We start from the raw sequence: 27,954 nt of genomic DNA, 5'->3' as shown, positions 1-27,954 counted from the left end.
CTGGCGCCCGCCGCTCCTCCCCCTGGCTCCACCCCCCGCACCCCCAGCCCGGCCAGAACGGCCCCCGGGACAGAGCGACGCGGAATCCCGGGCGCCTGGGTCCCCAGCATGATCCTCGGTGAGTGATCCGTGCCCCAAGAGCCCGGGCCCCCCTCTGTGGGTCACCTTCCCTCCCCCCTCCACACCTCTCCCCCACCAAAAAAAGCCCTCCCGGCACCGCGGTGACCGCAGCCGCCGGTCAGCCACCGGCTCCCCCTCCCCCTGCTTCTGCCTCCACGTCTGGGGTCCCCTCTCCCCCTCCCTCCGCCCCTCCCGCTTTCTCCAGGGAGTGGCGAAGCTGGGGGGGGAGGCGGAGTGCGACCCCCGCCCCATAATGAGGACATTGCGTATTCATGAGGCTCATGAATATTATATGACAGGCTACGAGCTGCTGGGGAAGGGGCTGCCCCTGCCTGCCCGACCTGGGGGGAGGTTCTGACCCGGCACCCCCGCACCCCCCTCCTCTGCTCTGACACCCCGACATCCTTCTGGGCCCAGGATAAGAGGGAAGGGAGGAAGTGGGGGGCGGGGGTGGAGAAGAGGATGGGGGGCAGCTTGGAGGTGAGGGGGGTGGGAGGTGGGAACTCGAGGGTTGAAGAGAAGGGGGCTGGGGAGGGTGAGGAGAAGCCAAGGGTGGGGGAGAACTGTCCACCCCGGCTCCTGCGGCGGAGAGCCGGGCTCCGCAGCCATCCTGCCCGGACACGCCGGGACCTGCCCCTCTCCTTTTCTCCAGGCTCTGGCTGCCTGTGCCCTTCCTTCTTCCCCTCCACCCTGGCCTTGGGTCCGGGGCGGGGGTGGGGGCTCCCGGAGAGGGAGGGGCGAGCATGGGGGAGGGGAAGCCCCGCTGGACTGTGACAGCCCGTCTGCCACTGCCACCCCATCCTCATGACCTACATCGGGAAGGGAGCCCCAGGGATGGGGGAGGAGAGGCCCTCGCCGGGCTCTGGACTCCGCTCTAGGCCCCTGCCCTCCTCCGCCTCCACGGAAGTGCACCAGTCTGCTCTGACCTCTACCCTCCACCCTGGCTGAGGTCAGTTCCTAGGCTGTGCTTGGGGGGTGGGGGCATCCCCCTACTAGTGGGGCTACACACCTGTGATCCCCTTGCCCCCCACACCTCACTAGGGACGCCTTGACTCCATGCTGGTGCCAGAGGGCTCAATTGACTCCTATGCCTCTTGTCCTGAGGCCTTTTGCTGCTGTTTGCCTGTCCTTTTCTCCTTTCAACTGATTGTCTATGTGGTTGACCTCGGTGACATCTTTCTTCCCTACTGCCCTTCTACCTCTGTCTTCTCCTATGTGGCCTCTGTCCCCCATCACTTTGTGTCTGGGTCCCCTCCACCTGACACTGCCTCCTAGCTATTAAATGAATGAGAGAACCGAGGCATGAATGACTGGTTGGTTGCCTGCCTCCTTTCCAGGAGTGTCTCTAGCAGAGGAAAATATTCTGTGCCTTTCTTATTCGGTACCCTCCTTACCTTATCCTTCCCCCCCACACACACACATATTGCCTCAACACAGACTGGACTCAGAACCCCAGCACGCAGGCTCCTTTTCCTCCAGCCTATGTCATTCCTGTACACTTGTCCACAACAGGCTACAGTAAGCAGTACTTGCCCTGGTCAGAAGACCCCAAAAAAGGAGAATGTCCGAGTCCAGCTGGAACCACACCAAGGTCCCAGCCACAGGAAGAATGTCCAGTTCCAAATCCTCTGAAATTGGGGACCAATTGGTTCCCACAGAATGTCCCTGGAGGCCCTGTGATGAGCTCCCTCCTGTGCCAAGCTCACGCACCTTAGCATTCATTTATGTTATATTATTTTGTGCCCATCCTGGGGCTTCAATTCAGGATTTGGGCTCTGTTCCTTAGCTTTTTCCACTCAAGGCTAGCGCTGGACCACTTAAGCCATAGCTCTGTTTCCTGTTTTCGTTGACTAATTGGTGATTTCTTCTTTAGCTGTTCTTGATCGTAACAGCTCAACCTCCTAAGTAGCTAGGGTTATAAGTGTGAGCTAACAGTGCCAGCAATTTTCCATGTATTTCTTCAGCTCTATGACTGTCCCTGCCCAGCCTGTTCAAGGTTCTAGAGTCAGGGCCCCAGCCCATACTCAGCCTGTCTGCAATTTTCTTTTCCAACTGAGTCCCTAATGCAGTGAGGCTTAGGGGATGGGGAGCCCCCTTTCTGGTCAGGTGGGCAAGACAGCTGGAAGGCCTGCCTCCAGATCTCCCTTCGCAGCCACCTTCTCCCTCTAGGCCCTGCCCCCACCCATATGTCCCCTACGGTTATTAGGGACGGGTGCTTTCAGTACTGCTTCATAATCATCCCTTGTCTCTTTCATCTTTGACTTCAAAGCTTTTCCAGCCCTCAGTCTGCCTCCTGCCCAGAAGGGGGAATTGAGGCAGAAGGGGACAGAAACACTGGACTCAGTCAGGAGGCTAAAACCCCAGAGTTCAAGACTTTCTTCACCTTTTGACATATCTGGAGAGGAACAAAACAGCATGTTTGAAGGAGGAAAAAAAAAAGTGATGATTCGAGATGAGATCTCAGTTTGTCTCTTGACCTGAGAGTTTTACTGCTATTTTAACCCGGGGCTCCATTGCCCTGCACCTCTCACCACCTTAGGCACTAACCACTGAATACTTTAACTCCAATACCTGTCTCTGATCTTAATCTCATCCTGGCTGTCTTCAGACCAACATCAACTCACGGCCCTACCCAACACCTTGCCTGGCTCCTGTGCCTACCCAGACACCACCCCTCCCCTGGCCAGCTCATAGCAGACACTCCCAGCTTCCATTCTCTCCCAGTTTTCACTGACACGGGGCTGTCTTCGCTCCACCTAAGAGGCAAGGGGCTGCTATGGACCTAACCAGGCCTTCCAGAGAAAAGAAGGGACAGACCAGCCCTCTGTGGGAAGGCGGGAGCCCCATGTGACTCAGAGAAACCTGAGCAGATTCAGGGTGCTTAGGGGGTACAGTAGGAGATGGGAATGGACAGAGGCAGAGGGGCATCCAACCAAGGGCCTGCAAGCTCACCCCTCACAATGCATTGGGTACTGCCTTCAGTACAACATGTGGGTAGTTCCCCCATGGAGCTGGGTGGGGTTCTCCACTGGAGGTGATTTACTCTAATTGGCTTTCTCTGAAACAGCCTGCCCCAGCCAGGCCTCAACTCCTCCCTGCCCTGACTAACTAACGTGGGCGCCACACACGCACATACAAGCACACTTGCACACACACTCTCCAATTTGCTCTCCTCCTCTTCCTCCAAACCTATCTTCAGGCCTCACCACACAAGATGATGAAAGCTCTGGATTTCTTACCTACTTCTCCACCCTATTTTCCTGTCTTCTCCACCCCACCTCATCCCCAGTCTGCCCAGAAAAGTGTAGTACTTAAAAGCCCCACTTCTGAGGCAGGTGCCCATAGTTCACACCATAATCCTAGCTCCTCAGGAGGCTGAGAGATGAAGGATTGTAGTTCGAGGCTATCCTAAAGAGAAAAGACCATCTCCAATTAACCAGCAAAAAAAAAATGGCTCAAGAGATAGAGCATTATCTAAACAAGCAAGCTGAGCAAGCTGAAGGCCCTGAGTTCAGATTCTCGTACTAGCCAAACAAGAAAGAAAGGGAAAAAGGGAAAAGAAAAAGCTGTCTCTGGAACTAGCCATGTTCAAATCCTCCACTAGCTGGATGACCTTGATCAAGTAACTCCTGTAGGAGCCAACTGTCATCATCTATCAGATAAGAATTCATTTATTCAACAAACATTTATTGAGCTCTCATCGTGATATGCCAGCACTTTACATGGATCCATTCAATCCTCACATCAACTTTGCGAGAGGCAGGTACTGTTGTTCTCATTTGACAGATGAGAAAGGAGACCAAGAGAACCAGTGAAACCAGCTACTCAGCCTGCTTGTACTCCACGCTACCATCCTCAGGGAAAATTATATACAAAGTGTCTGGCAAAGCTGAGCACAGTGGTGCATGCCTATTAAGCACTTGAGAAGCTAAGGCAGGAGGATCATGAGTTCAAGGTCAACCTAGGCTATAGAGTAAGCCCCCCCCCATAAACAAACAAACAATAAAGTGAAGTACCTGCAGTAGCCTAGACCCTCAAAGTAGTAACTACTATTATCCTCAGAAAAAGGAAAGAAGGGAGCCTAGAGCTTCATGATGTGGGGTTTTTGTGTGGTGATTTGGTTTATTTGCAGCACCAAGGACTAAATCTGTGGCCTCACAAATGTACAACAAGGGCTGTACCACTCAGCTACACCCTCAGCTCTCAAGAGCCCCATGCTTTTGCCCAACCAACCCTTAAGCTGCCATCTGCCTGTTCTACTTGAGACTGCAAAGTGGAGCTATCAGGAATTTGGCAAGGAGACAAGGAACTACTGGGTGCCCTCCCTGCTTTCTCTCACCTCAGGCCTCTGTGTCATTTCCTTTCTCCTGCACCCCAAGGCTCTTATCAGTGGAAAGTTGAGCTTCCGGGGCCAGCAATAGACCTGCTGCTAAATGGCTGCTACTTGGTTCCTTCACCCCTTACCCAGAGATAAAATGAGGACTCCACTCCTAGCAGATGTACAGACCTTACTCACCCCATCCTTTCTTTAAACAAGATGGAAGCCTCTGTTCAGATCTCTGTTTTAGAGTTAAATCAGAGCCCTTCAGGAGTGGTGTAGCAATGGAAGAATTTGCTACAAAGATCGTGATTGAAATCCCAGCCCTAGTTCTAGCTACTCAGGAGGCTGCAATCTGAGGATCCAGTTCAAAGCCAGCTCCAGCAGAAAAATTTGAGAAACTCTTCCTCTCCAATTGATCACCAAAAAGCCAGAAGTGAAGCTGTGTTTCAAGTGACAGAGTTTCAGCTTTGAATGGAAAGCAGCTCAAAGATCATACCTATGGCCCAGAGTTCAAGCCCAAACACTGGAACACACATATACTAAGAATCTCAGCCCTGATACTTAACAGGCTGTGTAACATCAGCTGAGTTTTTCTAACTTCTCTGAGTCCCAATTTCTTTTATATGCCAAATGACAGCAATCATGTCAGCCACTTTATAAAAACTCAGCCACCTCAGAGATTAAATGTGATAAGACTCCCAATTCATTACCTGACACTTTAGTATAGTGGATTTTTGAAATTTTTTTTAATTTAATGCCCTCTTTTTTTGTTCCTGGAAAAAAAAAAAATCCCATTTCCTCTAAGATGGGTTTCAGAGTAGGAGCCAGGGAACTAGTCGAGGAAAGCCAAGCTGCAGTCCCCAGGGCCTTGCACAGGGCAAATGCCAGCCCCAAACCAGCTGCTGGGGGTGGGTGCAGGAAGCTGGGGATGCTGGGCACACTCAGGTTTCTCTCACCATTCCTGAGGCTCGTTAGGGCTGCCCTGGCCGAATGTGCCAGGCAGTAAGGAGGGGTGGGGCACTGGGGAGAGGTTGTGAGGGGACAGGCTAGGGAGGGGAGATGGTCAAATGGTCAGTTTGTTCTCCCCCCGCCCCATGCTCTGCCTTCTCTTTATGCCCTGGTCCAGCTCTGTGTTCAGCCCTGTTTCCTTGCTTTTTATGCCTCAAGCCACCTTTCCAGCTCTCCATTGCCCTGTATTCTTTTCTCTCTTTGTGTCTCTGCCCCTTCTCCCAGCCACTGACTCTTGTGTCTGTCACTCTTTCTCATCCTCTTCTGCTCACCTCTGTCTGTTTGTCTGTCAGCTCTCCCTACCCCATCTCAATACTGAAGATATCAGAGGAAGAAGTAAAACACAGGCATACAGACCCCCAGCAGCTCAAGGCCAAAGCCAAGCATCCTAACCCTTCTCAATTAGGCCTCCCAGCAACCTGACCCCCTCTGCCTCAAGCTTTCTGGCCATGTAGTCCTGGCATAGGATGGGAGAGACAGACCCCCCTCCAGTCCTTTCTGGACCAGCTCCCTGCCCCCAGCTGTGCCTGAGCCCTCCCCACCCCCTCCCTCTCGCCTCAGATTCCCCTAATCCCTGCTCCCCCGCCCTCCCCTCTGCCCCACTTTTCCAGGTCTCTGATTGGCCGATCCTACTGACTGGGCTGGGGGAGGGGGATGGCAAAGGAGGGGGGCAGAGGGCAGAACAGAGGGAAGGGGACGCTGTCAGGCCCAGGCCCCTGGGGGGCCAGGGCCAGGCCACTGCCTAGGGGCAGCAGGCACCAGAAACTGAAGGTATGCAAAGGGCTCTGTCTTCTTCGGAGGGAACAGGAAAGGACCCTGGGGACCCCCTGCTCTTAGAAGGTCAAGAGAGGACAGAACTCGGCCTGTAGCCTCCTGGGTTTGCCTTTGTTCCTGGGAGCCTCTGTTATTGGAGGAGAAGAGGGCAGACAACTGGTGGGTAGTGGGTGGCAGAAGGAAGCATATGCCTCGTGAAGCCCAGAGGGTCCTGACTGCCACTGGGCTGCCCCCTTTGGGACCTGGTGGGGTCCCTCTCACCACTCTTGCAGAAGGCCTGGACTTTCATTTCCCCTTGGGGTCAGACCTAGGCGTTCCTCTCCCAAAGGCCTGGGCAGCTTCCTCCTGCAGAGCTGGAGCCCAGTATACTGGCGAGACAGAAGGGGCCAGGGGAGGACACTGCAGGGTAAGAGATGAGCTGGGAATCAATGCCACCCTGTCCTTTGCCTGTCCCCAGAGAGATGGACAATTAATGAAAGAATTAAGATGGGATCCAAATCATAACTCTATGGTGCCTGAAAGAGCTAAGCGACCCCTTCCACATCGAGACCTTAGTGTCCATCTCTCGGCAGACACTGAACCTTGAGATCTTTGGAAAAAAGCAGGAGCAAAATAGAAGTGGGTTTATGGAGCCCTGGGGCTCAGAGGGCCCCCTTGGCCAGCAGGCAAAGGGTTTTCCTGGGTCTCTAAAATAAGTGCCTAAAGGTCTTGGGGGAGGAGTGTTGGACAAGGGGGAAGTGAAAACCACCCCTAGGGAACCGTGAGTTGGGCTGTGCTACTACCCCCAGGTCCCCAGAAGACCTGACCCAGAAGGGGACATATGTGTCACTCATGCATGTGTATATCCCCACACTGACAAGGGAGATCGCACTTATGGGTATAGGGACCCCCAGCTAAGAAGTGGGGCTGCCAGGTATGGGCAGTGTGTCCAAACTTCAATCTTCCTACTCTGCCAGAAAGTTTTTTTTTCTTCTCCCTTTTCAGGCAGCCTGAGCCGGGCAGGGCCCCTCCCGCTGCTACGGCAGCCCCCCATCATGCAGCCCCCACTGGACCTCAAACAGATCCTGCCCTTCCCACTGGAGCCAGCCCCGACCCTGGGCCTCTTCGGAAACTACAGCACTGTGAGTACCCCACCCTACTGAGTGGACCGTTTCTAGCCCTGGGAGCTTTCTGTGCTTAACTCGCTCTTTATGACCCCATCTTCCCCACTCATGTCAAAGGCAAGGGCTGTTGGCTTTTTGTATATTGGTTAGGATCTTGCTATGGGCCAGACACTGTGCTGAACGTTTGGTGCAAATGATCATACTCAGTCCTCCAGCCACAGAAATAATGAGATCTAAGTCTGGTGGTGGTGAAGACAGGGAATCTAGAAAGAAGGATTAGTGGGAAGGCCAGCATGGCTGTCTTTCTTTTGTTGTTGTTTGTTTGTTTGTTTGTTTTGTGCCTGTCCAGGGCTTCAACTCAGGGCCTGGGCACTGTCCCTTAGATTTTTCTACTACTTGAAGCACAGCTCCACTTTTGGCTTTTCTGGTGGTTCATTGGAGATAAGAATCTCTCAGGCTTTCCTGCCTGCCTGATTTCAGACTGTGATCCTCAGATCTCAGCCTCCTGAGTGGCTAGGATGACAGGCATGAGACACCAGGCACTTGGCCCCGTGGCTCACTCTCTTGAGTAAGATTTGGATGAAGGGAGCAAAGGCTGGAGGAGGCTGTCCCAGCAACAGGCCTGGGGGAAGACAGACCCGGCCAGCACAGCAACCACGTGAGGGAGAAGACAGGAGGAGGAGTGAGGTATTTCCAGAGAAATATTGATAGCCTGTGGAGACTGCTGTCAGGAGTGGGAGAGAGAAGGGTGAGCCAAGGATGACTCCAGGTTCAGGCCCCTGTGGCTGGAGGGAAGCTGCTGCTGGTGGAGGCAGGGACTGGAGGAGGAAGTTGTTGGGGCTGAGAGCACTGGAGTCACATTAGGACTGGCTGAGAAGTGTACAGTGGGACACTGAGCCAAAAAGGCCCAGCATGTCCTTAGACTCTGAGGCCTAGGTGAAGAGTCGAGGCTAAAGGTTAGGGGAAGTCAATTTTATTCAGTTCACAGAATCCAGCATCAAACTATATTTGTCCATACACACACACACACACACACACACACACACACACACACACGCAGAGTGAAGTGGGCCCCGGGGCCTATGGCAGACGCTTCTACGTGTCATTCATCTTCTCAAGAGCTCAGCAAGTGGACTCTATTATGTTTGTTTGACAAATGGGATGACAGAAACCCAGACTCAGGAGGATACTTGAACCAGGCTGCCTAACATAGCATTAGAACCCATTCACTGGTGCTCCGCCACTTGAGTCACAGCTCTACTTCTGGCTTTTTGATGCTTAACTAAAGCTAAGAGACTCAGGAACTTTTCTGCTTATCTAGGCTGGCTTAAAACTGTGATCCTCAAATCTCAGCCTCCTGAGTAGGATGCACTAGGCATGAGCTACCGGTGTCTGGTTTACAGTTCTCTTTATAGCATAGCTTCTCCCCCCAAAACTCCTCCCAAAGACCCCAAACTAAAACTGCACTTAAAAGTTCACCCAAGGGGTGCCAGGTGAACTAGCATGCATAAGATCCCAGGTTTGATTCCTTAGTACCACATACATAGAAAAAAGCTAGAAGTGGTGCTACGGCTCAAGCGGTAGTGTTCTGGCCTTGAGAAAAGTCCAAGGACAGTGCTCAGGCCTTGAGTTCAAGCCCTAGGACTGGCAAAAAAGAAAAGGAAGGAACCCAAGGTCAGGTCTTGACTTCCTTTGTGTGTGTGTGTGTGTGTGTGTGTGTGTGTGTGTGAGAGAGAGAGAGAGAGAGAGAGAGAGAGAGAGAGAGAGAGAGAGAGAGAGAGAGAGAGAGAGAGTCTTGAGGCTTGAACTCAGGTTCTAGGTGCTTTCAATGAGCTTTGGTACTCAAGACTAGTACATTACCCTTGAGCCACAGCTCCACTTCTGATTTTCTAGGTGTTTAATTGGACATACCTGCCTGGACTGACTTCAAACCATGACCCTTAGATCCCAGCCTCCTGAGTAGCCAGGATTATAGGCATTACTGGCACCTGGCTTATGTTTTGACCTTTATATATGCGCCATTCCATGGCTAGTATCACCATCAGCTTAGAGGTGGAAAAAAAAAATGGATGCTGACTACCAGAAAAGCACTACTTTGGACACATGAGACAGGCTTGAATTCAGGGCTTAGGCCCTGTCCCTGAGCTTCTTTGTGCTCAAGGCTAGTGCTTGCCACTTGAGCCACAAAGCTACTTCTGGCTTTTTTGAGTCCTTGATTAGAGATACGAGTTTCTCAGGGACTTTTCTGCTCAGGCTGGCTTTGAACTGCCATCTTCACAATTCAGCCTCCTGAGTAGCTAGGAGTACAGATGTGAGCCATCAACACCTGGCTCTTAAAGGACTTTTAATCAGAGGAGAAAGATGGACAGCAGAACAGAAGGAAGGTTATAAATCTTGTCACAGGAATACTAATAAAGATTCAATTTAGCGGGCCAGGAGCATAGCCGAGTGGTTGAGTGCTCATCTAGCATGCACAAGGCCCTGGATTTGATTCCTTGGTACCACATGCTCAGAAAAAGCCAGAAGTGGTGTTGTGTCTCAAGTGGTAGAGCACTAGCGTTGAGCAACAAGCATCCAAGGACAGTGCTCAGGCCCTGAGTTCAAGCCCCAGGACTGGCAAAAAAAAAAAAGAAAAAGAAAAAAATTACCTTGTTTTGGACCTGGAGCATGGCCTAGTGGTAGGGTGCTCAACTCGCATGCACAAAGCCTTGGGTTCAATTCCTCAGTACCATATACATAGAAAAGCAGAAAGTGGCGTTGTGGTTCAAGTGGCAGAGCGCTAGCCTTGAACAAAAAGTATCCAAGGACAGTGTCCAAGCCCTGAGTTCAGGTCCCACGACTGGCAAAAAAAAAAAAAAGATTCAATTTCACAGCCGAAGGATTTTTTGTTTTTGTTTTTTTCCAGTCCTGGGCTTGAGCTCAGGGCCTGAGCACTGCCCTTGGGTTTTCTCAAGGCTAGAGCTCTACCACTTGAGCCTCAGCACCACTTCCGGCTTTTTTCTATGTATGTGGTACCAAGGAATCAAACCCCGGTCTTCGTGCATGCTAGGCAAGCACTTTAACCACTAGGCCAAACTCCCGGCCAGCCGAAGGTTTTTTTGAGTACTTACTGAGTGCTAGGCACTGTGGCTGATATAGGGACATGGAACATAAAGGAGTTCACGGTGGAGGAGAAATGCTAACCAGTTCACTATTCCAGTGGTAAAATACTGTGTCAGGAGTTGATTGCTTTGGGGTGGGGAACGGAAATGGGGACAAAAACATGAGAAGGGGTATCAATGTGTGAGAAATAATGCACGTACTATTGGGTGAATATAATTGTAACCCCTCTATACATTACAATAAAAAATAAATTTAAAAAAAAAAGAAGTTGATAGCTTTCATGGGAATCCAAGGGCGTGTCCCTGCAAGGAAGAACTGCAGGATATGGAGATGCCCAAAGGACAGCAGAGTTAAGCAGGAAAAAAAGGAACTAACCTAGATGGAGGAGGTGGTATATAATTTGAGGTTTTTGTTTTTGTTTTGGTGCCGGTACTGGTGCTTGAACTCAGAGCCTGTCTCTGAATTTTTTTTCTTAAAGCAAAAGCACTCTACTATTTGAATCACCGCTCCATTTCCAGCTTTTTAATGGTTAATTGGAGATAAGAATCTCACATACAGGCTGGCTTAGTGGTAGAGTGCTTGCCTAGCATGCATGAAGCCCTGGGTTCGATTCCTCAGTACCATATAAACAGAAAAAGCCAGAAGTTGTGATGTGAATCAAGTGGTAGAGTGCTAGCCTTGAGCAAAAGAAGCTCAGGGACAGTGCACCCATACTCTGAGTTCAAATCCCAGGACTGGCGAAAAGAGAGAGTGAGAGCGAGCGAGCGAGAAGAGAGAGAGAGAGAGAGAGAGAGAGAGAGAGAGAGAGAGAGAGAGAGAGAGAGAGAGAGAGAGAGAGAGAGAGAAGAATCTCACAGATTTTCCTGCCTGCATTGGCTTTGAACTTCAATTCTCAGGTCTTAGCCTCCTAAATAGCTAGGATTACAGGTGCATGCTACAGGCACCAGGTTGTAGCATTTTTATTTATTTGCTTATTTATTTATTTGATAGGCTTGAACTCTGGGCCTGAGTACTGTCTCTGAGTTCTTCAGTTCAAAGCTAGTGCTCTACCACTTGAGCCACAGTGCCACTTCTGGTTTTCTGGTGGTTAATTGGAAATAAGAGTCTTACTGCCAAGCATGGAGGCTCACATCTGTAATGCTAGCTAGTCAGGAGGCTGAGATCTGAGGATCAAGGTTCAAAACCAGCCCTGTCCAATTAACCCCTAGAAAAAAACGGGAACTGGATCTTGGCTCCAGGATAGGGTGGTAGACTTGAGCTGAAGAGCTCAAGAACAGCTCCCAGGCCGAGTTCAAGCCCTGTGAACCCACCCCCTCCCCCCCACGTACACACATACACACAAAAAGAGTCTTAGAGACTTTCCTGCTTTCCTGCCCAGGCTGGCTTTGAACTGCAATCCTCAGATCTCAGCTTCCTGAGTGGTTAGGATTATAGACGAGAGCCACCAGAGCCTACCTGTAGCATTTTATTTTGATGATATTGAGGTTTAAACTTGGAGCCTCTTGCTTGTTAGGCACTCTACAACAGATATCTGCACCTCTAGTCCAGATATTTGTTTGTTTGTTTGGCAATATTAGGGTTTGAACTCAAGCTCTCCCTTACACACAACCAGGCACAACTACCACTTGAGCCCCTCCATCAGCCTCTTTCTGCATTGATTAATTTCATGGTTAAGGCCCACTTTATGCCCAAGCCAGCCTGGATTTCAATCCTCCTATTTGTGCTTCCTTTTCTTACTGAGATCACAGGTGCATAATGTGCCCAGCCATTAGTTGAGATGGAGTCTCACAAACTTTTATGCCTGGGCTGGGCTCAAAGTATGATCACCTCATCTGCCTTCCAACTAGCTAGAATGACAAGTTTGACCTACCCTGCCTAGCTATATTAGTGGGATTTTGCAACACTGAGGTTTGAACTCATGGCCTGCATACCTGCTTGGTAGGTATACTAACACTTGAGCTATAATGCCAGCCATTTTTGCTTGTAACAGTTTTCAAATAGGCCAGCCTATTTGCCCAGGCCAGCCTGGAGTACAGTCCTATTTATGGGAGGAGGAGGGGGAAAAGAGAGACAGGTACATACTACTGTGCCCAGTGCTTTATTGATTGGGATTGAGTCTCAGACCACAGTCCTTATCTCAACCACCCCGGTAACTAGGGTTCTGGACACAGTGACCAGCTGGTTTTAGTTTGTTTGTTTTGTTCTTTGTTTTTGTTGGTTTTTGGTTGGGGATGTGGGTTGCTTATTTATTTATTTATTTTGGAGGTACTGACACTTAACCCAGGGCCTCATGCTCTTTTTTGCTCAAGGTGTGCACTTGAGCCACACCTCTTCTTCCCGCTCCTTCCTCCCTTCCTCCCTTCCTTCCTTTCCTCCGTCCCTCCTTCCATTTCCTCTCTCTTTCTTTCTCTCTCTCCTCCCCCTTGATCTCAACCTCCTGAATAGCCAGTATTACCAGCATGAGCCACCAGCAACTTGTTTGCTTGTATTGTTTATTTTTGTTTATTTATTTATTTATTTTTGCTGCTATCAAGACTTGAACTCGGGCTTCATACTCACTAGTCTTGCTTATTCATGGCTGGCACTCTACTACTTAAATAAGGCCGTCCAGGCCTTTTTTGCTGGTTAATTGGAGATGCGGTCTCTAGTGCTATGTTGTTAGGGGTGGCGGTTCTTTTTTTTCTTTTGGTGATACTAGTGTTTGAATCCAAGGCCTTAAGCTTGATAGGCAAGCACTCTACTATTTGTGCCATGCCCTCAACGCTTTTTGCTTTTAGTTCGTTATATTTTGAGTCGGATCTCAGATTTATGCCCAGGCAGGCCCAGATTGCAATCCTCCTCTTCTTCCCTCTTGCATATCAGGAATGACAGATGCATTCTACCACACTCAGATTTTTACTGGTTGTGATGTCAAGCTCACAAGATTCACATGGCTGGTACTCTTTTTTGTTGTTGTTTAGTCAGGGTCTTGATATGTAGCCTAAGTTGGCCTCAAATTCAGGATCCTCTTGACTCCGCCTCCATAATGCTGGGATTGCAGGTGTGTACCTGCAATTATTATTAGTTTCCCTACCCTCCCCCAGTGCTGGGGCTTGATCTCCGGGCCTGAGCACTGTCCCTGAACTTCTTTTGCACAAGGTCAGTGCTCTCCTACATGAACCACAATGCTACTTCCAACTTTTTCTGAGTGGTTTATTGGAGGTAAAATTCACACAGATGTCCCTGCCTAGACTGGCCTCAAACTGCCATCTTCAGATCTCAGCCTCCTGAGTAGCTAAGATTACAGGTATGAGCTACCAGTGCCTGGCTTGTTTTTGGTATGTTTTTTTTTTTTTTTTTTTTTTTTTTTTGCCAGTCCTGGGCTTGAGCTCAGGGCCTGAGCACTGTCCTTGGACTTTCTCAAGGCTAGAACTCTACCACTTGAGCCTCAGCACCACTTCCGGCTTTTTCTATATATGTGCCCAGGAAAGATAGATTCAAATCATGATCTTCAAATCCCAGCCTCTTGAGTAGCAGCTAGGATTATAGGCATGAGCCACTGGTGACCAGCTTATTAGGAGGTTTTAAAAGTGACCTTAGAAGATGTCCCAGGTTAAAGCACATCACATATACAAGACCTAGGAAAGAACATTTGAAGCTAGATGCTGGTGGCACATACTATAAATCTTAGCTACTATGGAAGCTGAGATGAGAGGATGGAGATTCAAAGCCAGTCCAAGATTCTTAACTACAAATAACCACCAAAAAGTTGGAAAGTTGGAAGTGGAGTTATTGCTCAAGTAATAGAGCACCAGCTTTGAGCTTAAAAGCTGAGGGACAGTGCCAAGGCCCCGAGTTCAAGCCCCAGTACAGGTACACACACACACACACACACATACACACACCACCACTACCACCACCACCACCACCACCAACAACAACAACAACAACAAAATGCTTGTTGTGTACATTTAGGCAAGTCATTTAACCATCCCAAACCTTCAATTTACCAGCTGTAAAATAAGAGGAGTCAGGCATAGTAGCATAACAGCTATAATTCTAGCGTTTACAAATTAGTGACAAAAAGTATTGTGAGTTTCAGACAGCCTACTCTCTATGTGGAAAGACCCTGTCCCCCCACCCCAAAAAAAACCCACCTAATTGGGCAGGTTGTAATAGAACTAACTTGGGCCAGGAGCATGACCTAGTGGTAGAGTGCTTGCCTAGCATGCAGGAAGCCCTGGGTTCAATTCCTTGGCACCACATAGACAGAAAAAGCCAGAAGTGGTGCAATGGCATAAATGGTAGGACACTAGCCTTGAGAAAGCTCAAAACTAATGCCTGGGCCTTGAGTTCAAGCCCCAGGACCGGCAGAAAAAAAGAAAGAGAAAGAACCCACAAGGTTGTGTGAATCCTATTACATAATCATAATGCCCAGTACAAAGTGGTAACTGCAATCACTGCTACATTTCTGCCATTATTTTTATTTAAGGGGAAGCAGAAAGAACAAAGTAGGATGGTCAAGGCCTGAGCCTTGGGAAATAAGCAGAATGGGACAGTGGGAACCGGAGGAGGCTTCAGCAAAGGAAATAGCGGAGCTACTGGAGGGGGTGGGGAGGAAAATAGGTTCCTGTAGAGTTGAAGAAGCCAAGGGAGAGAGTGTGGCGGGCTGCATCAATAGTGTCCAATTCTGCAGGGAATGAGGTCTGCAGAAAAGCTGCAGGCAGGCCTTCGGAAGCCCTGTGCAGCAGTTAAGTACATGGCTTTGGAGTCAAGCTGCCTGGGTTTAAATTCAAATCCCAGTTCAGCCACTTACTAGCTTATGACCTTGGGCAAACTATTTAACCTCTCTAAACCTCAGTTCCTTCATCTATAGCATACAGATAATAACAGTACTTTCTTCAAATAGTGGCTGTGATTGTTAAATTAGATAATCCATAAAGGAGTTCTGCATAGGAATGGCACATTCTGACGGTCCAGTCAACGTTAGGTGATGGTTGGTGGTAGTGATATTATTCACGGCAGAGTCTTATGTGGGGACAGCTTCTACCCTCCCTCCCTTTTGGGTCCTTCTCTCATTACTGTCTCCCTTCATTTCTCCCCCCTCTCTACTGCTTCTTCTGCCCTTGGAAGGCCCTCCCTGTCCCTTAAAGCTAGCCTGACTCATTCATCTCTGACTGCCTGGGATGAGACCTAGAGATGAGAGTGAAAACCCAGGACCTGTCCAGAGAGAATGTGATGGGGTAGTGGAGAGGGAGGTGGGCTCTTTTGCCCAGTTCACCCCCCTCCTCTCCACCCCTCCCACGCCCCCAACTCTCCCTAACTCCACCACCAGGGGGCAGCAAGCACACGAAAGCCTAGCCTGGAAAAGCGGATGCTCTGGCAGGTGGTGAATGAGAGGGGAAGGGGGGGGGAGGAGGGGGGGGTGCTGTCCGAAGTGGTTAGAGATGTTGTCCCCAAATCTGCGATAGCTCTGTTCAGTGACCCCTTCCCCCTCCCCACCCCACCCGCACCACGTCCAGAGGAATCGCTGAGATTCCCGGAGACCTGGGACTCAGTTTCTCAAGTTCCTTAGGAGGGAAAGGATTTTACAAGGGGCGGGGCTGCGGGCATTGGTGTGGAGGGGGAGGGGGGGAGAGGGGCTCTCTCCCGGGGGTTCAGGACGGGAGGAAGGACAAATGCTCCAGCTCGTCTAGAAGTCTCCCAGAGGAATTGGTGGGGACAATGAACCTAAGATGGAACCCCAGTTTGGGGAGCCTAGGTCACCAGGTCAGAGCCCCCCATACACCCACAAAGCAGGGTCTGGACACGGACGTCCATCCTTGGCCTTGGGTCTCTAATTCGCCCTAGCCCCCCTCGTCCTTTCCGGCTCCCGGTTCCCCCCCACCCCCGCCTCGGCTCCGCCTCCGGGGCGGGGCTCCGAGCTCGGGCGGCACCGCCTCCCCTTCTCCGGGGCCGGCCCGGCCTCACAGCCCCGAGCCGCCCGGGCAACGAGCTCCGCGTCCCCGGCCCGGCCCCGGCCCCGGCCCCGGCCCCGGCCAGGCTCAACTCCCCAACCTTGCACGCCGGGTGTATGGAGCCGCGGCCCCCAGGGTCCCGCAGGGTAAGCCACCCGGTCCCTCCCCGCCTCCCGCCACCCCCGGCTCTGCCGCAGCGCCCCCCCTCCGTCCCCGCCCGCCCTGCCCCTGCGGGGCCCATCCCCCCTCCACGGCGCGGCCCTCCCACCTCGAGATCCCCTGTCCTCCCCGCACCCCCCACTTCTGCAGCCTTCCTGGAGACCCCAACCTCTACGTCCCAGGTCCTTGCGGGTGGGGGGGAGGCTCCCTAGATCTTCTGCACCCACCCTCACCCCTCACGTTACCACACTGTCCAGATTCCTCCTCCCGCCTGACCCCTCCCCCCTCCGCTCCTTCCCCACCAGTTCCCTTCCACCTGCTCGTTCCTGTGTCAGTCCTGCCTGTTCTCAGGTCTTTTCCCAGCCCCACCATTCTACTCTTTTTCTTCCCTCATCGCCTGATATTGAGGGTGGGTAAGTGAGCTGGCCCCACCAGGGGCCCAGCGGATTCTATCAGATGGAAGAAGGCAGTGGAAGGAAATACAGTCATACCCCCACACCCACCCACACCCACCCCTGTTCCTGATCTGCCTCCCTTGCCCTTCTGATTCATTTTGTCCCAGCTTCAGGGAGTCATTCCCCATCGTGTCTCCCGTTGGAGGGCAGGCAGGAAGGGACTTGGCCAGACAGTGTCTAGGCCACCATCCCACAAAAAGGGGCTCTGGAGTGATGCTCTGAGAGATGCTGGCCTCCACCCCTCCCCGGGGAGCCCTCATCTAGGTCATCAGGGCCTCCTGACCTTGGCCTGGAGCCGCACTCCAGTGGCTCACATTCCACCTGCGCCAGGATTGGGCCCAGGAACCCTCACCTTCAGCCTTGTGTCTCCTCAGATCCTGGAGGAAGAAGGCGGGAGGGTCCACCTGGTTCCAGGGCTGCCCTTTCCCCCACCCCACCCACCTCACCCCCAAGTTGGTGTTTCCGGACTTTAACCTGGGAAGAAGGCTGTACAAGTTAAAGTTCTCACTCTGGACCATTCTCAAGGCCGGTGGAGGTTAGAATGGGCAGTCCATAACTCATCCTCAAGGTCCTGATTCCTCAACCCTTTTGGGGAGCAGGCTGGGGTGATGGGGTGAGCCTGGACAGAACCAGGAGGCTGCTCTCCCCTCTCCATCCTACTCTTCTGTCCCTACTGTTTTCATGCGACTTAGGTTTCCTGGCCCAGATTGGGTTTCTGTCTGGGCTGAATTCCCATTCCCCACCCTGCAGATGAGGAAGTGCAGGGGTTAGGGGAGCCCTAGGGCAGATTTAATGGGGGGGTCTCTGAATAGGAAAGACTAAAGCCTAGGGGTGGGGAGCTTGAGAGCAGCAATCTGTCTCCCCTCTCTGATTAAAGCCTGTCTCCAACCTGGTCTGTCTTTCTTTCTGCCAAACACATCAGATCCACCCAAACACACACACAGCTGAAGATTACACAACCTGGCCATCCGTAATGTCAGCAAAGCCCCCGACACAGACATGTTGATACATAAATGATTGTACACATAGTACATGACACTCATTCACACTCCACCCATGCACAGATTGATCACAGTCTGCCTGACACACACACACACACACACACAGATACACACACACACACACACTCTTCTCCTGTTGAGCTTTTCCTTGGATGTGATAGGGAGGGAGGGAGGGAGGGGGTTCCCGTGAGAAGAGAGCCACTGAGAAGGGCTGATTCCAGCCAGGCATAGGCCAAGAAAGTAACACTTGTCAGGCCAGTCACCTGATTGAACCTGGTTGTGACAAAGCAGGTGAGGCCAGCACCCAGTTCACAGGGGTTGCTGATGCTTCTTTTCTGACATAAACCCCAAATCAGGTGGTGAGACTTCTGAGTGAGGGAAGGAAAGTCAAGACAGGTAGGCTTTTCCAGACTCTGCTCCATGTGCTGTCTCTTGTCTTGTGTCCTGGGACCCCTGAAACCTGGTACAAGCTGGGCTCAACTGAGGAGCTAAGGATCCCCAAATGCCCAGCAACTATGTCTTCCTTCATTTCCTCCACCTGGAAGATAAGATTTATACCCTAATTCTTCTGAAGTCTCCAGCCACCATCCAATCCTTCAAGGCCTCAGCTGCATTCCAGCCATGTCTGTCCTGGGGTGCCTAGGGGCCCAGAGGAAGGAAGTCTGTTCAGGGAGGGTGTTGCCAGTCCTCTGGGTCCCTGGTTTTATTCCCTGATAGCAGAAGGCCCCAAAGAAAGGGTGTCCTCTCCCCTCTTCTTGTAAACTCTTGGCAGGAGCCATCCAAGACATCTGCTGACCCAGGGTGGAGGCAGAGATGCTTCCTAATCCCGCCTAGCCTCCCAGCCTTATCCCCCAAGTCCCGATGATCAGAGGGAGAGTTTAGAAGATCTCAGGGCTCTCAAACCACCCTAGCTGTCCAGGTTCCCCCTTCTCCTTCTTTATTATTCCCTAGAGCCACCTACTCTCTCTTGAGTTATTTGACTCCCTCTAGAAGCTGCTACCTTAAAGAGGTCTAGAGAGAAGCAGGCTAGGTCAAGTGGGGTTTGGAGCTGGGGGGGTAGGGGGTGGGGGTGGGAATATCAGTCTCCTGGGAGCAGAGGCTAGGCTTGGCAGACAAGCCTACCCTAGAGAGGGGCCAGTAGTGTTCAGAGGCTTTAGTGGAAGGTCCTAGGAACTACAGTACTTTAGAACTCTTGTCAGCGGGTCAGAATTAGACCTTCATGGTATGGTGGACCAAGCCAGAAGTCCAACCAGGTTTGATTTCTGGTTCTGGTGTTAATTCTTCCTGTGAATCTTGGATAAACCACTGATAATACTACTTTCTGTAAAATGGGAGCATGTTAGCCCAGGGACCATGCTCCTGTTTCCAGGGCTATGAAGAGGACTGGGCTGGCCAGCAGCTGGTCAGTGAGGCTCTGGGATCTTGGTTTCATGTAGCTCATGAAGGGTTGGGGAGGGGCAGGGAGACAGACTTGAACTTGTGCTGGGGTTCCTGGCTCACCCTAGCTTTCCTCCACAGATGGACCCTGTGCAGAAGGCTGTGCTTTCCCACACTTTCGGGGGACCCTTGCTCAAGACCAAGCGGCCGGTCATTTCCTGTAATGTCTGTCAAATCCGCTTCAATTCTCAGGTAAGAAGCCCAGCCATTCATCCACAGAGTGGGGGAGACAGGGGTCTTGAGGGAGGGGTAGAGACTGAGAGCTGTGGGTAAAGGGCAGGAATTAAGAGGGGGGCTAAGGGAAAAATGGGGGACGGGGATACTACAGAAAGGGCAAGTGCTAATGGAAGGCACGAAGAGGGACAGCCATTATGGTGCAATTTTAGCATGAAATAGATGAATCCTCCAAGGCTGACCTCTCCCTCTTTGGGGGACTGAGGCACCCCTGGCTCCAGAGGCACTGGGAGCAGAGATGTCTGAGTAAGTGGGAGGGTGTCCTTAGTTCTTCTGGTCCTTAGGTACAAGGCTGAGTTAGGTCACTGGCTCCTCCACAGATCCTGTGTTCTCTTTGGCCTCTGCTGAACCCAGGCCCATCTGATTCCCTCCCACTTCCTGGCTCCATTTTCCTCTCTACTTCATTTCTACCCTTCTACCTCCAAATTACGTACAAAGGCCAACCCTGGGGACCCTTCGTGCTTTCCCTATGCCCCAAAGCCCACCCAGACCCAGGCATCCACCATCCAAATCTCCTCTCTCTCAGGCCCTACTAGATCTTTTGTTTGGATCCAAGACTTCTATGGGTGTAGGCTCTGAGAGCTTTTGGAGAAAAACAGCAGATCTTCACTATGCTGAGTAGGGAAAAAGCATGTTTTGTTTTTCTACCCAGCACATACCACACACACACACACACACACACACACACACACACACACACACACACTCACACACTTCATACTACTGCTCTACTCCTAGGATGTCCATCTTCCTTTCCTGACACCTTTTATTTCTACCCCAGTTTAGGTGACCTTGTGTCTCCAGCATTGTCCATTCTTAGCAGGGGTGCAAATGAGAGTGGAGGGCCAAGGCTGGCAGTAGGTAGGTGGAGCCAGAACCAAGCCAGCATGAGGCCTCTTGCTTAGCTTAGACCCCAGGCATCCTATCAACCCTATCTCCACTCATTGGTGGAAGGAATAAGATTGGAGGAGCGGGGAGCCAGTAGCAGATGGCCCTCACCTTGTTAGGCCCTCCCTCTCCCCATCAAGTGGCTCTGTTTTGACAGCTGTCTCTGCTGCTGTCTCCTATCTCCAGAGCTGGGCTGAAGGCCAGGGTCCTCAGGGTGTCCGCAGAGGCATCGGGGAAAATTAGACCCTGGAAGGGTGAAGAGTAGTCAGGACAGAGTCCAGGCATCCGAGATCCTAGGACTGACTACGCAAGCAGCCAAGACACGATCTTGAGGATTGAGGGACTCTGGCAGAATGGGCCCAAGGATCTAAGAGGAGACCAGCTGGCTTCATTGTTAAATCTTCTGTCAGCTTAGCATTTTCTGATAGGAAATGTGCCCTCGACATTGAGTCCTGAGTCTAGAATCAGGCCCTGGTTGGGATAGTGAGGTACAATCCGAGCCAGGTGGGGAATCTAGATTCCCAGAGACTGAAGCTGGAGAAGCTCCTGGAAGCTCTAGGAGTAACCAGATTTATCGTCAGGGGACTCTATATCTCGGAAGTTGTAGGCAAAGACTCTCTCTGTAGTCTGCTGAGACCGCCCTGGGACCTAAAGGATCTCTACAGGGAGGCCAGGAGGATAAAAGGCAATCTCACATTCCCTTTTCTTCTCTCATCCCTCAAGAGCCAGGCTGAGGCGCACTACAAGGGTAATCGCCATGCCCGAAGAGTCAAAGGCATCGAGGCTGCCAAGACCCGAGGCAGGGAACCTGGTGTCCGGGAACCCGGAGACCCAGCTCCACCAGGGAACACCCCCCAAAATGGAGATGGGGGAGCTTCCCGTCCAGGTGTGTCTAAACCCTTCTCATCCCACCCCTCATACATTCTGTCTTCTGGGTTCTCTCCCCTGCTCCTCTCCTCCTCCCTCAGTCCCCATCCCCCACCACATCCAAGGTGAGTGCTGGAACCAGACCCAGTGATGTGAAATTTCCATCCTGTCACCTCCACCCACCCCTGCCTCAGCTTCTCTCAACAGATTCCCTACTGTGTTATCCCCAACGCCCAGTGACTCAGAGGGGCTAGGGTGAGGCCACCTGGCAACACTCCTCAAGAAAAAGGGAACCATCCAATCCAGAAAGAGTCCCCTCCATCTTGGGGAGAGAGAAATCAGGATATCTGAACCCTACTAGGCCTCCCCAGGGAAGTCTGGGTTAAAGAAGAAAAAAAAAAAAAAGGCCCTGGATATCTTCCGCAGAACTTTGGGCCTCTCTGGGCCAGAGTTTATTTTTCTGGCAAATAAGAGAATGAGATTTTAAGATCTTGGCTGTCTTTTTCCAGCTTTACAAAAGAACAGCCCTGAAATTCTTTTACCCTCATGGCTGACGGCCACCCTTAACCATACTTCCAAAAAATTGGGAAGAGGGGATATGGGGACAGGCAGATACAAGCCACCCCCATCTGGATATTGCTACATCTGATGTCAGTCCTGGCCAACTCCAGAGAGAGATCTAACATCCTCCTTGTCCCCATTTCATCCTGGCCTGCCCTTCCTGCCTTAACATAAGACCAATGAAAAGCTGAGCACTCAGGGCTTAGAATCCTAGCTACTCAGGAGGCTAAGAACTGAGGATCAAGGTTCAAAGCCAACTCAGGCAGGAAAGTCTGTGAGGCTCTTATCTCCAATTAAACCAGCAAAACTATGGTTCAAGAGAGACAATGGCAGCCCTGTGCAGAAAACAAAGCCACACAAGAGCACAGAGCCCTGAGTTCAAGCCTAAGTATTAGCACAAAAGAGAAAGAAGGAGGGAGGGAGAGACTTTGCCAGCTTGGAATCTCAAACTCCTAGGATACCTCCCAAACTTTCCCCCATACACAGGGAACCACCCTCAGAACTACAGATAAGAGTTATGCTTTGACTGTTTCCTAGCCTGATCTTTTTTTTTTTTTCTTTTGCCAGTCCTGGGTCTTGAACTCAGGGCCTGGGCACTGTCCTTGGGCTTTGTCAAGGGTAGTGCTGTACCACTTAAGAAACAGGGCCACTTCTGGCTTTTTCTGTCTATGTGGTACCAAGGCATTGAACCCAGGGCTTTGTGCATTCTAGGCAAACACTCTACCATGAGGCCACACTCCTAGCCCTAGCCTGATCATCTTAAATGAATTTTCTAACATCTGTGTAAAATTGGGGTGGACACCAGATGCCAATGGCTCACACCCATAATCCTACCTCCTCCAGAAGCTGAAATCTTAGGACTGCAGTTCAAGGCAGGAACATCCACGAGACTCTTTATCTCCAGTTCTCCACCAAAAGCCAGAAGTGGAGCAAAAAAAAAGAAGTGCATATAGGATGGCAATGGTGGTGATGGTGGCAGAGCTTCACGTTTCTTTTTTGTTTTTTTTTTTGTTTTTTTTGCCAGTCCTGGACTTGAGCCCAGGGCCTGAGCACTGTCTTTAGACTTTCTCAAGGCTAGAGCTCTACCACTTTGAGCCTCAGCACCACTTCTGGCTTTTTTCTATATGTGGTACCGAGGAATCAAACCCGGGTCTTCATGCATGCTAGGCAAGCACTTTAACCACTAGGCCAAACTCCTGGCCCAGCTTCACGTTTCTTGATGAGCTCTATTCTAGGTTCCTTATGTATATGACCTTGTTTACTTCCTATGCTGTCTCTGAAGATACAGGGTGGAATAACTGTACCAGCCCTGCTTTCATAAATCCTCAAGTGCTGTGCAGCCTGGGACAGAGACATGCTGATTGGTGGAAAATGTCAGAAATGAGTAAGAGAAGGTTCATAGGCTGGACAAAAACAAATGGATACCTACATGGGTCACAAATCCCCCCTTCTGTCAGCTCCCCAACCCACACAACCCCCTTTCTCCTCCCCCCATGACCCCGGAAACTGGATCCGTTGCTGGAGCAAGAATGGGAGTGCTAGAGTTTCCCCTGTTCAGAGGCCAGAACCCAGTTGCAGAGGCCTGAGGCCTGTGCATCTTTAATCGTGCCCATGAATTATAGAGTAGCCTGCATCCCTGTTTCTTCCCTCTCCGGTTCTGTTGTTTCTGTTTCCCTTTGCTCTGCCTTCATCTGTCTCCTCATCTTCCCTCATCCTGGTTCTACAGCTCCTTGGTGAGCTTTCGTGGCGCTGAGCAGGACTCTGGAAAGGGGCTTGCCCCAGCAAGCAGGCCATTGGTGACAGACAGGAAGGGGCGAGGGAGGAGGGTGTTTGAATCCTTGTTCCATGATCTTTCCCTGATTCAGTAGGCTGCCAGCTTCACCCTCAAAGTCAACTGTTGGGAACAGACCACCTTGACCATTCTCAGCTGATGGAGAATAAGCCAGACACTGGAGCGCCATGTTCAGCCTGTGGCAGTTGGACCACATCTGGCCCTGACCCAGGGCATGAGAGCATAAATGTTGTCACAGGGTGGGGACTTCTGGGCCTATGCCCTCCAGGAAATGGGGGTGGGTCTCCTCATGAAGAAGCTTCTCCAAGAACCATGCCGATAACCCCTCCCCATGTTTCTCCCCACAACAGTTTCCATGGAAAATGGATTGGGTCCAGCCCCAGGATCCCCAGAGAAACAGCCTGGCTCCCCCTCCCCTCCCAGTGTTCCAGAGACTGGCCGGGGTATAGCCAAGGGAGAAGGGGGGTCTACAGCCCCAGCTGCCCTGCCTGGGGGCAGCAAGGAGGAAGAGGAGAAAGCCAAGCGACTGCTCTACTGTGCACTGTGCAAGGTGGCTGTGAACTCCCTGTCTCAGCTTGAGGCCCATAACAAAGGTATGGACTCCCCTGCCCCATCCACACTTCCTGTCCTCAGTCTACCCTGTAGTGTACATTCTAGCCCCACTGAGCCCCTAGTCTATGTCCTCTCCCAGTCATCTTCTTACCCCTTAATGATTATTTATTTTGGTGCCAGTACTGAGGCTTGAACTTGAGGCCTGGGCACTGTTCCACTTTTTCACTCAAGACTGGTGCTCTGCTTCCTTGAGCCACAGTTCTACTTCTAGTTTTCCAGTAGTTTAAAGGAATAGGAATGACTGAGCTGGCTTTGAACCATGATCATCAATCTCAGCCTTCTGAGTAGCTTTAACGCTCTTAGTTCTCCTCTACTGTACTAATTTTTGTTTGTTTGTTTTGTGCAGGTACTGGGGCTTGAACTCAGGGCCTCATACTCTGACTTGGATTTTTTTTTTTTTCTCAAGGCTGGCATTGTACCACTTGAGCCACTCCTCTACTTCCAGCTTTTTGCTGGTTAACTAGAGATGAGTCTTGGATTTGTCTGCCTGGGCTGACTTTGAACTGTGATCCTCAGATCTCAGCCTCCTGAGTAGATAGGATTTCCAGGCATGAGCCACCAGCACAGAGCTCTTTCACCCTACTTGTTACCTGTGGCTTCCCTGTGGCTCTTCCCTGACCCACCTTGTGTTTGAGAGGGACACAAGGGGCGTGGAGAAAATCCTATGCCTGCCCTGACCCACTCTGGTGTTGTAACTGAGAATGGGGGCATTTGAGGCTGGATTAGCCTGGAGAATTTTCCCTCCGTCCCTCACCTCCCATCCTCTGTGGCCTTCAGGTACTAAGCACAAGACAATTCTGGAGGCCCGCAGTGGGCTGGGGCCCATTAAAGCATATCCTCGCCTGGGGCCTCCCACCCCTGGGGAACCAGAAGCTCCTGCCCAGGACCGAACCTTCCACTGTGAGATCTGCAATGTCAAGGTCAACTCGGAGGTCCAACTGAAGCAGGTGGGTCCAGAGCCTTTCCCAGGGGTCCTGGGAGCGGAGGTGCTTTCTGCAAGCTCTGACCCCTGGGACAAAGAAGGGGTGTGGTGGCCAAGGCCGGGGGCGCTCGTCATGATCTGAGCTCTGGCTTTTGCACCCCTGCCCCCCCCCCCCCCATCGTGATCGCTCTATTCTCCACGGCCCCCGCAGCACATCTCCAGCCGGCGGCACCGGGATGGCGTGGCCGGGAAACCCAACCCACTACTGAGCCGGCACAAGAAGCCGAGGGGCGCCGGGGAGCTGGCGGTGAGGGGGGCGGGAAGCCGGGAGGGGGGTGGACCGGGGCGCAGGGGGCGGGGGAGGGGGGGCGGCCCCCCCTCTTCGCAGCGCGCCTCGCGTGACCTCGCCTCCCGCCCGCCTCTCTCCCCGTGCAGGGCACGCTGACTTTCTCCAAGGAGCTGCCCAAGTCCCTGGCCGGGGGCCTGCTGCCCAGCCCGCTGGCGGTGGCCGCCGTGATGGCCGCCGCGGCCGGCTCCCCGCTGTCTCTGCGCCCCGCTCCGGCCGCACCTCTGCTGCAGGGACCGCCCATCACCCACCCCCTGCTCCACCCGGCCCCGGGGCCCATCCGAACTGCGCACGGACCCATCCTCTTCTCCCCGTACTGACCTCAGCCCCAGCCCCCCCTCCCGTCCCGTCCCTCCCCCCACACACACCTCCAGCCGGGACCCCAGGCCTCCAGGGGGGCCCCAGCCCGCCCCTCTTCCCGGCGCTCCCTGAACGATCTCTCCTTTCCCCACCCCCCACCCCGAAGGTACGGGGGTTCCAGGAAAGGGGAGGGGTAGCGGGGGAGGGGGGCTTCAGAAAGGGGGGAACACCCCAGATCTCAGGGAACCCCGCCCCCTGCCCTTCCCTCTCCCCTAGAAATGGAGGGGCCGTCTCACCCCGAGCCCCCTTTGGAGACACCCCCCCTCCCAAAAGCCATGTCCATCTAGCCCTCCCCTCCAAACCTAGCACAAATCGGGGTTCACAAGCCATGGTGAGGGGGGGGCGGGTCCCCAGGATGGGTGGGGAGGGAGGAAGTGGATTTTCTTGGCAATAAGCGGACTCTGGGACTCCGGGCCCCCCACCACCACCCATACCCCAAACTGAAGCGCTTCCGTGAGCCCCCGCCCCTCCGCAGGGGGAGGGCGGCCGGCGGGGTCCCGGGCCCCTCATCAGCACTTTGGTGTTACCGCCTGCGACCTCACTGTGCCCGCCCCGCGCCCGCCGGGCCCCAGCCCCCTCCCCGGGCCAGCCGGGGCCAGCGGCGGGGGCAGCACTTGGGGGGCATCTCTGGCACTTGGGTGGGACCAAGGAGATGCCCCCGTGGACCTTTCCCTCGCCTCCTTCCTCCCCCAGTCCGGGTTCCATTCTTCTCACCAGCACCCATCGCCCAAGGGGTACCGAGGGGGGCAAGGGGTGTCCAGTCCAAGCCCGTGCCCGCCTCGCCTTCCGCAAAACTGTGAGCAAAAAGCAATAGCCTCGCCCCCGCCCCGTCCCGCAGGAGCCTCTCCCCCCCAACCCCGTCCCTTCCCGTGACACCCCCACTGCACAACTCGGGCGGGGGCGTGACCCCCATCCCTCCTGTGACTTCCGTCTTGTCAGCCCTTCCAGCCCACCCGGGAGGGGGACGGGCCCCACCGGCCTTCCCCTCCGCATCCACTCTCTCTGCTTGACAATGTAGCAACCTCGGACCCCCACCCGACCCCTACCCCTTCTCCCTCCTCTGACAATAAAGTCTGGATTCGTTCTGCCCTCCGCTCCCCCCAGACCCAGCCTCTGTCTTTGCCCGGCTCTTTGAAGGGAGGCAGAACAAGTTAATCTGGAGAGGTGTATCTGGGCTTGGAGGGGGGGACTGGAAAATGGAGGCGGGAGGAGGCCTGGGCAAAGGGAGCAGAGACTCCCCCATCGCACCCCCAAAATCCCGCCTAGCTCAGGTGAACTTGGCGGGTCCAGGTCTGCGGAGCCTGCTGCAGTTGGTGGGAATTCCCCCACAGGCCCACCAGGCGGCGCCATTGACACAGGAAAGGAGTCTCCCCTAGGCCAGGAAGCTTCTTTCTTGGTATGTTTTGCAGTTCTGGGGAGATGGAGATAAACCGAGACAAAGAAAGCATCTAGGCTTCTGTGCCTCTGATGAGAACCCAAGGCGGACAAGAAGATGGAAGACTGACAGGGTCTGAGAACCAGAGCTCTAGACTAGGCCTGGCCTGGGCTAGTTCCTGCCCTCTCTGGACTTGTTTTTCCATCTACAAAATGACTACACTTGTTTTGTTGTCACTTAGTGCCAGTCCTGTGGCTTGAACGCAGGGCTGGGCCACTGTCCCTTAGCTGTTTTGCTCAAGACTAGCTCTCTATCACTTGAGTCATAGAACTACTTGTGGCTTTTTCTGATTAGTTTATTGGAGATAAGGGTCTCACAAACTGTTCTTCCCCGGCTGGCTTTAAACCATGATCCTCAGATCTCAGCCACGTGAGTAGCCTGAACTACCAGCATCTGACTCAGGATTCTCATTCATCCTCTCCCTCTCTCTCTTTTGCCAGTCCTGGGGCTTGAACTTTGGGCCTGGGCACTGTTCCTGAGTGTCTTTCTTTTGCTCAAGACTAGCACTTGAGCCACAGCAC

At 52.6% G+C, this 27,954-nt stretch overlaps 1 protein-coding gene across 5 annotated transcripts; it reads left to right on the top strand.

Moving 5' to 3' along the window:
- The first annotated feature begins 54 nt into the window (after positions 1–54).
- On the top strand, positions 55–27,103 carry Znf385a (zinc finger protein 385A). Of its 5 annotated transcripts, none has more exons than XM_090326794.1 (8): positions 55–118; positions 7,208–7,344; positions 19,498–19,608; positions 21,262–21,424; positions 24,109–24,351; positions 25,148–25,317; positions 25,504–25,599; positions 25,728–27,103. In XM_090326794.1, exons 1-8 carry the CDS (start codon positions 109–111, stop codon positions 25,956–25,958), a joined length of 1,161 nt encoding a protein of 386 aa, XP_090182920.1. In that variant the 5' UTR covers positions 55–108; the 3' UTR covers positions 25,959–27,103. The 5 variants fall into 5 exon arrangements, with proteins under 5 accessions (XP_090182920.1, XP_090182943.1, XP_090182929.1 ...); XM_090326817.1 differs by lacking the exon at positions 55–118 and adding an exon at positions 1,040–1,069; XM_090326803.1 differs by lacking the exon at positions 55–118 and adding an exon at positions 6,132–6,220.
- The last annotated feature ends 851 nt before the right edge of the window (positions 27,104–27,954 follow it).

This window comes from Megascapheus bottae, chromosome 2 (assembly GCF_031878675.1).
Source record: "Megascapheus bottae isolate mThoBot1 chromosome 2, mThoBot2.hap1, whole genome shotgun sequence".
Lineage (NCBI taxonomy): Eukaryota > Metazoa > Chordata > Mammalia > Rodentia > Geomyidae > Megascapheus > Megascapheus bottae.
This window is presented reverse-complemented; position numbering and strand designations above follow the sequence as displayed.

What these genes read in the sequence shown, in the direction of transcription:
- Znf385a (XM_090326794.1), top strand. An exon ending in TCTTCGGAAACTACAGCACT is followed by an intron (nt 7,345 to 19,497) that starts GTGAGTACCCCA and finishes TTTCCTCCACAG; the next exon opens with ATGGACCCTGTGCAGAAGGC. An exon ending in CGGAGGTCCAACTGAAGCAG is followed by an intron (nt 25,318 to 25,503) that starts GTGGGTCCAGAG and finishes CGGCCCCCGCAG; the next exon opens with CACATCTCCAGCCGGCGGCA.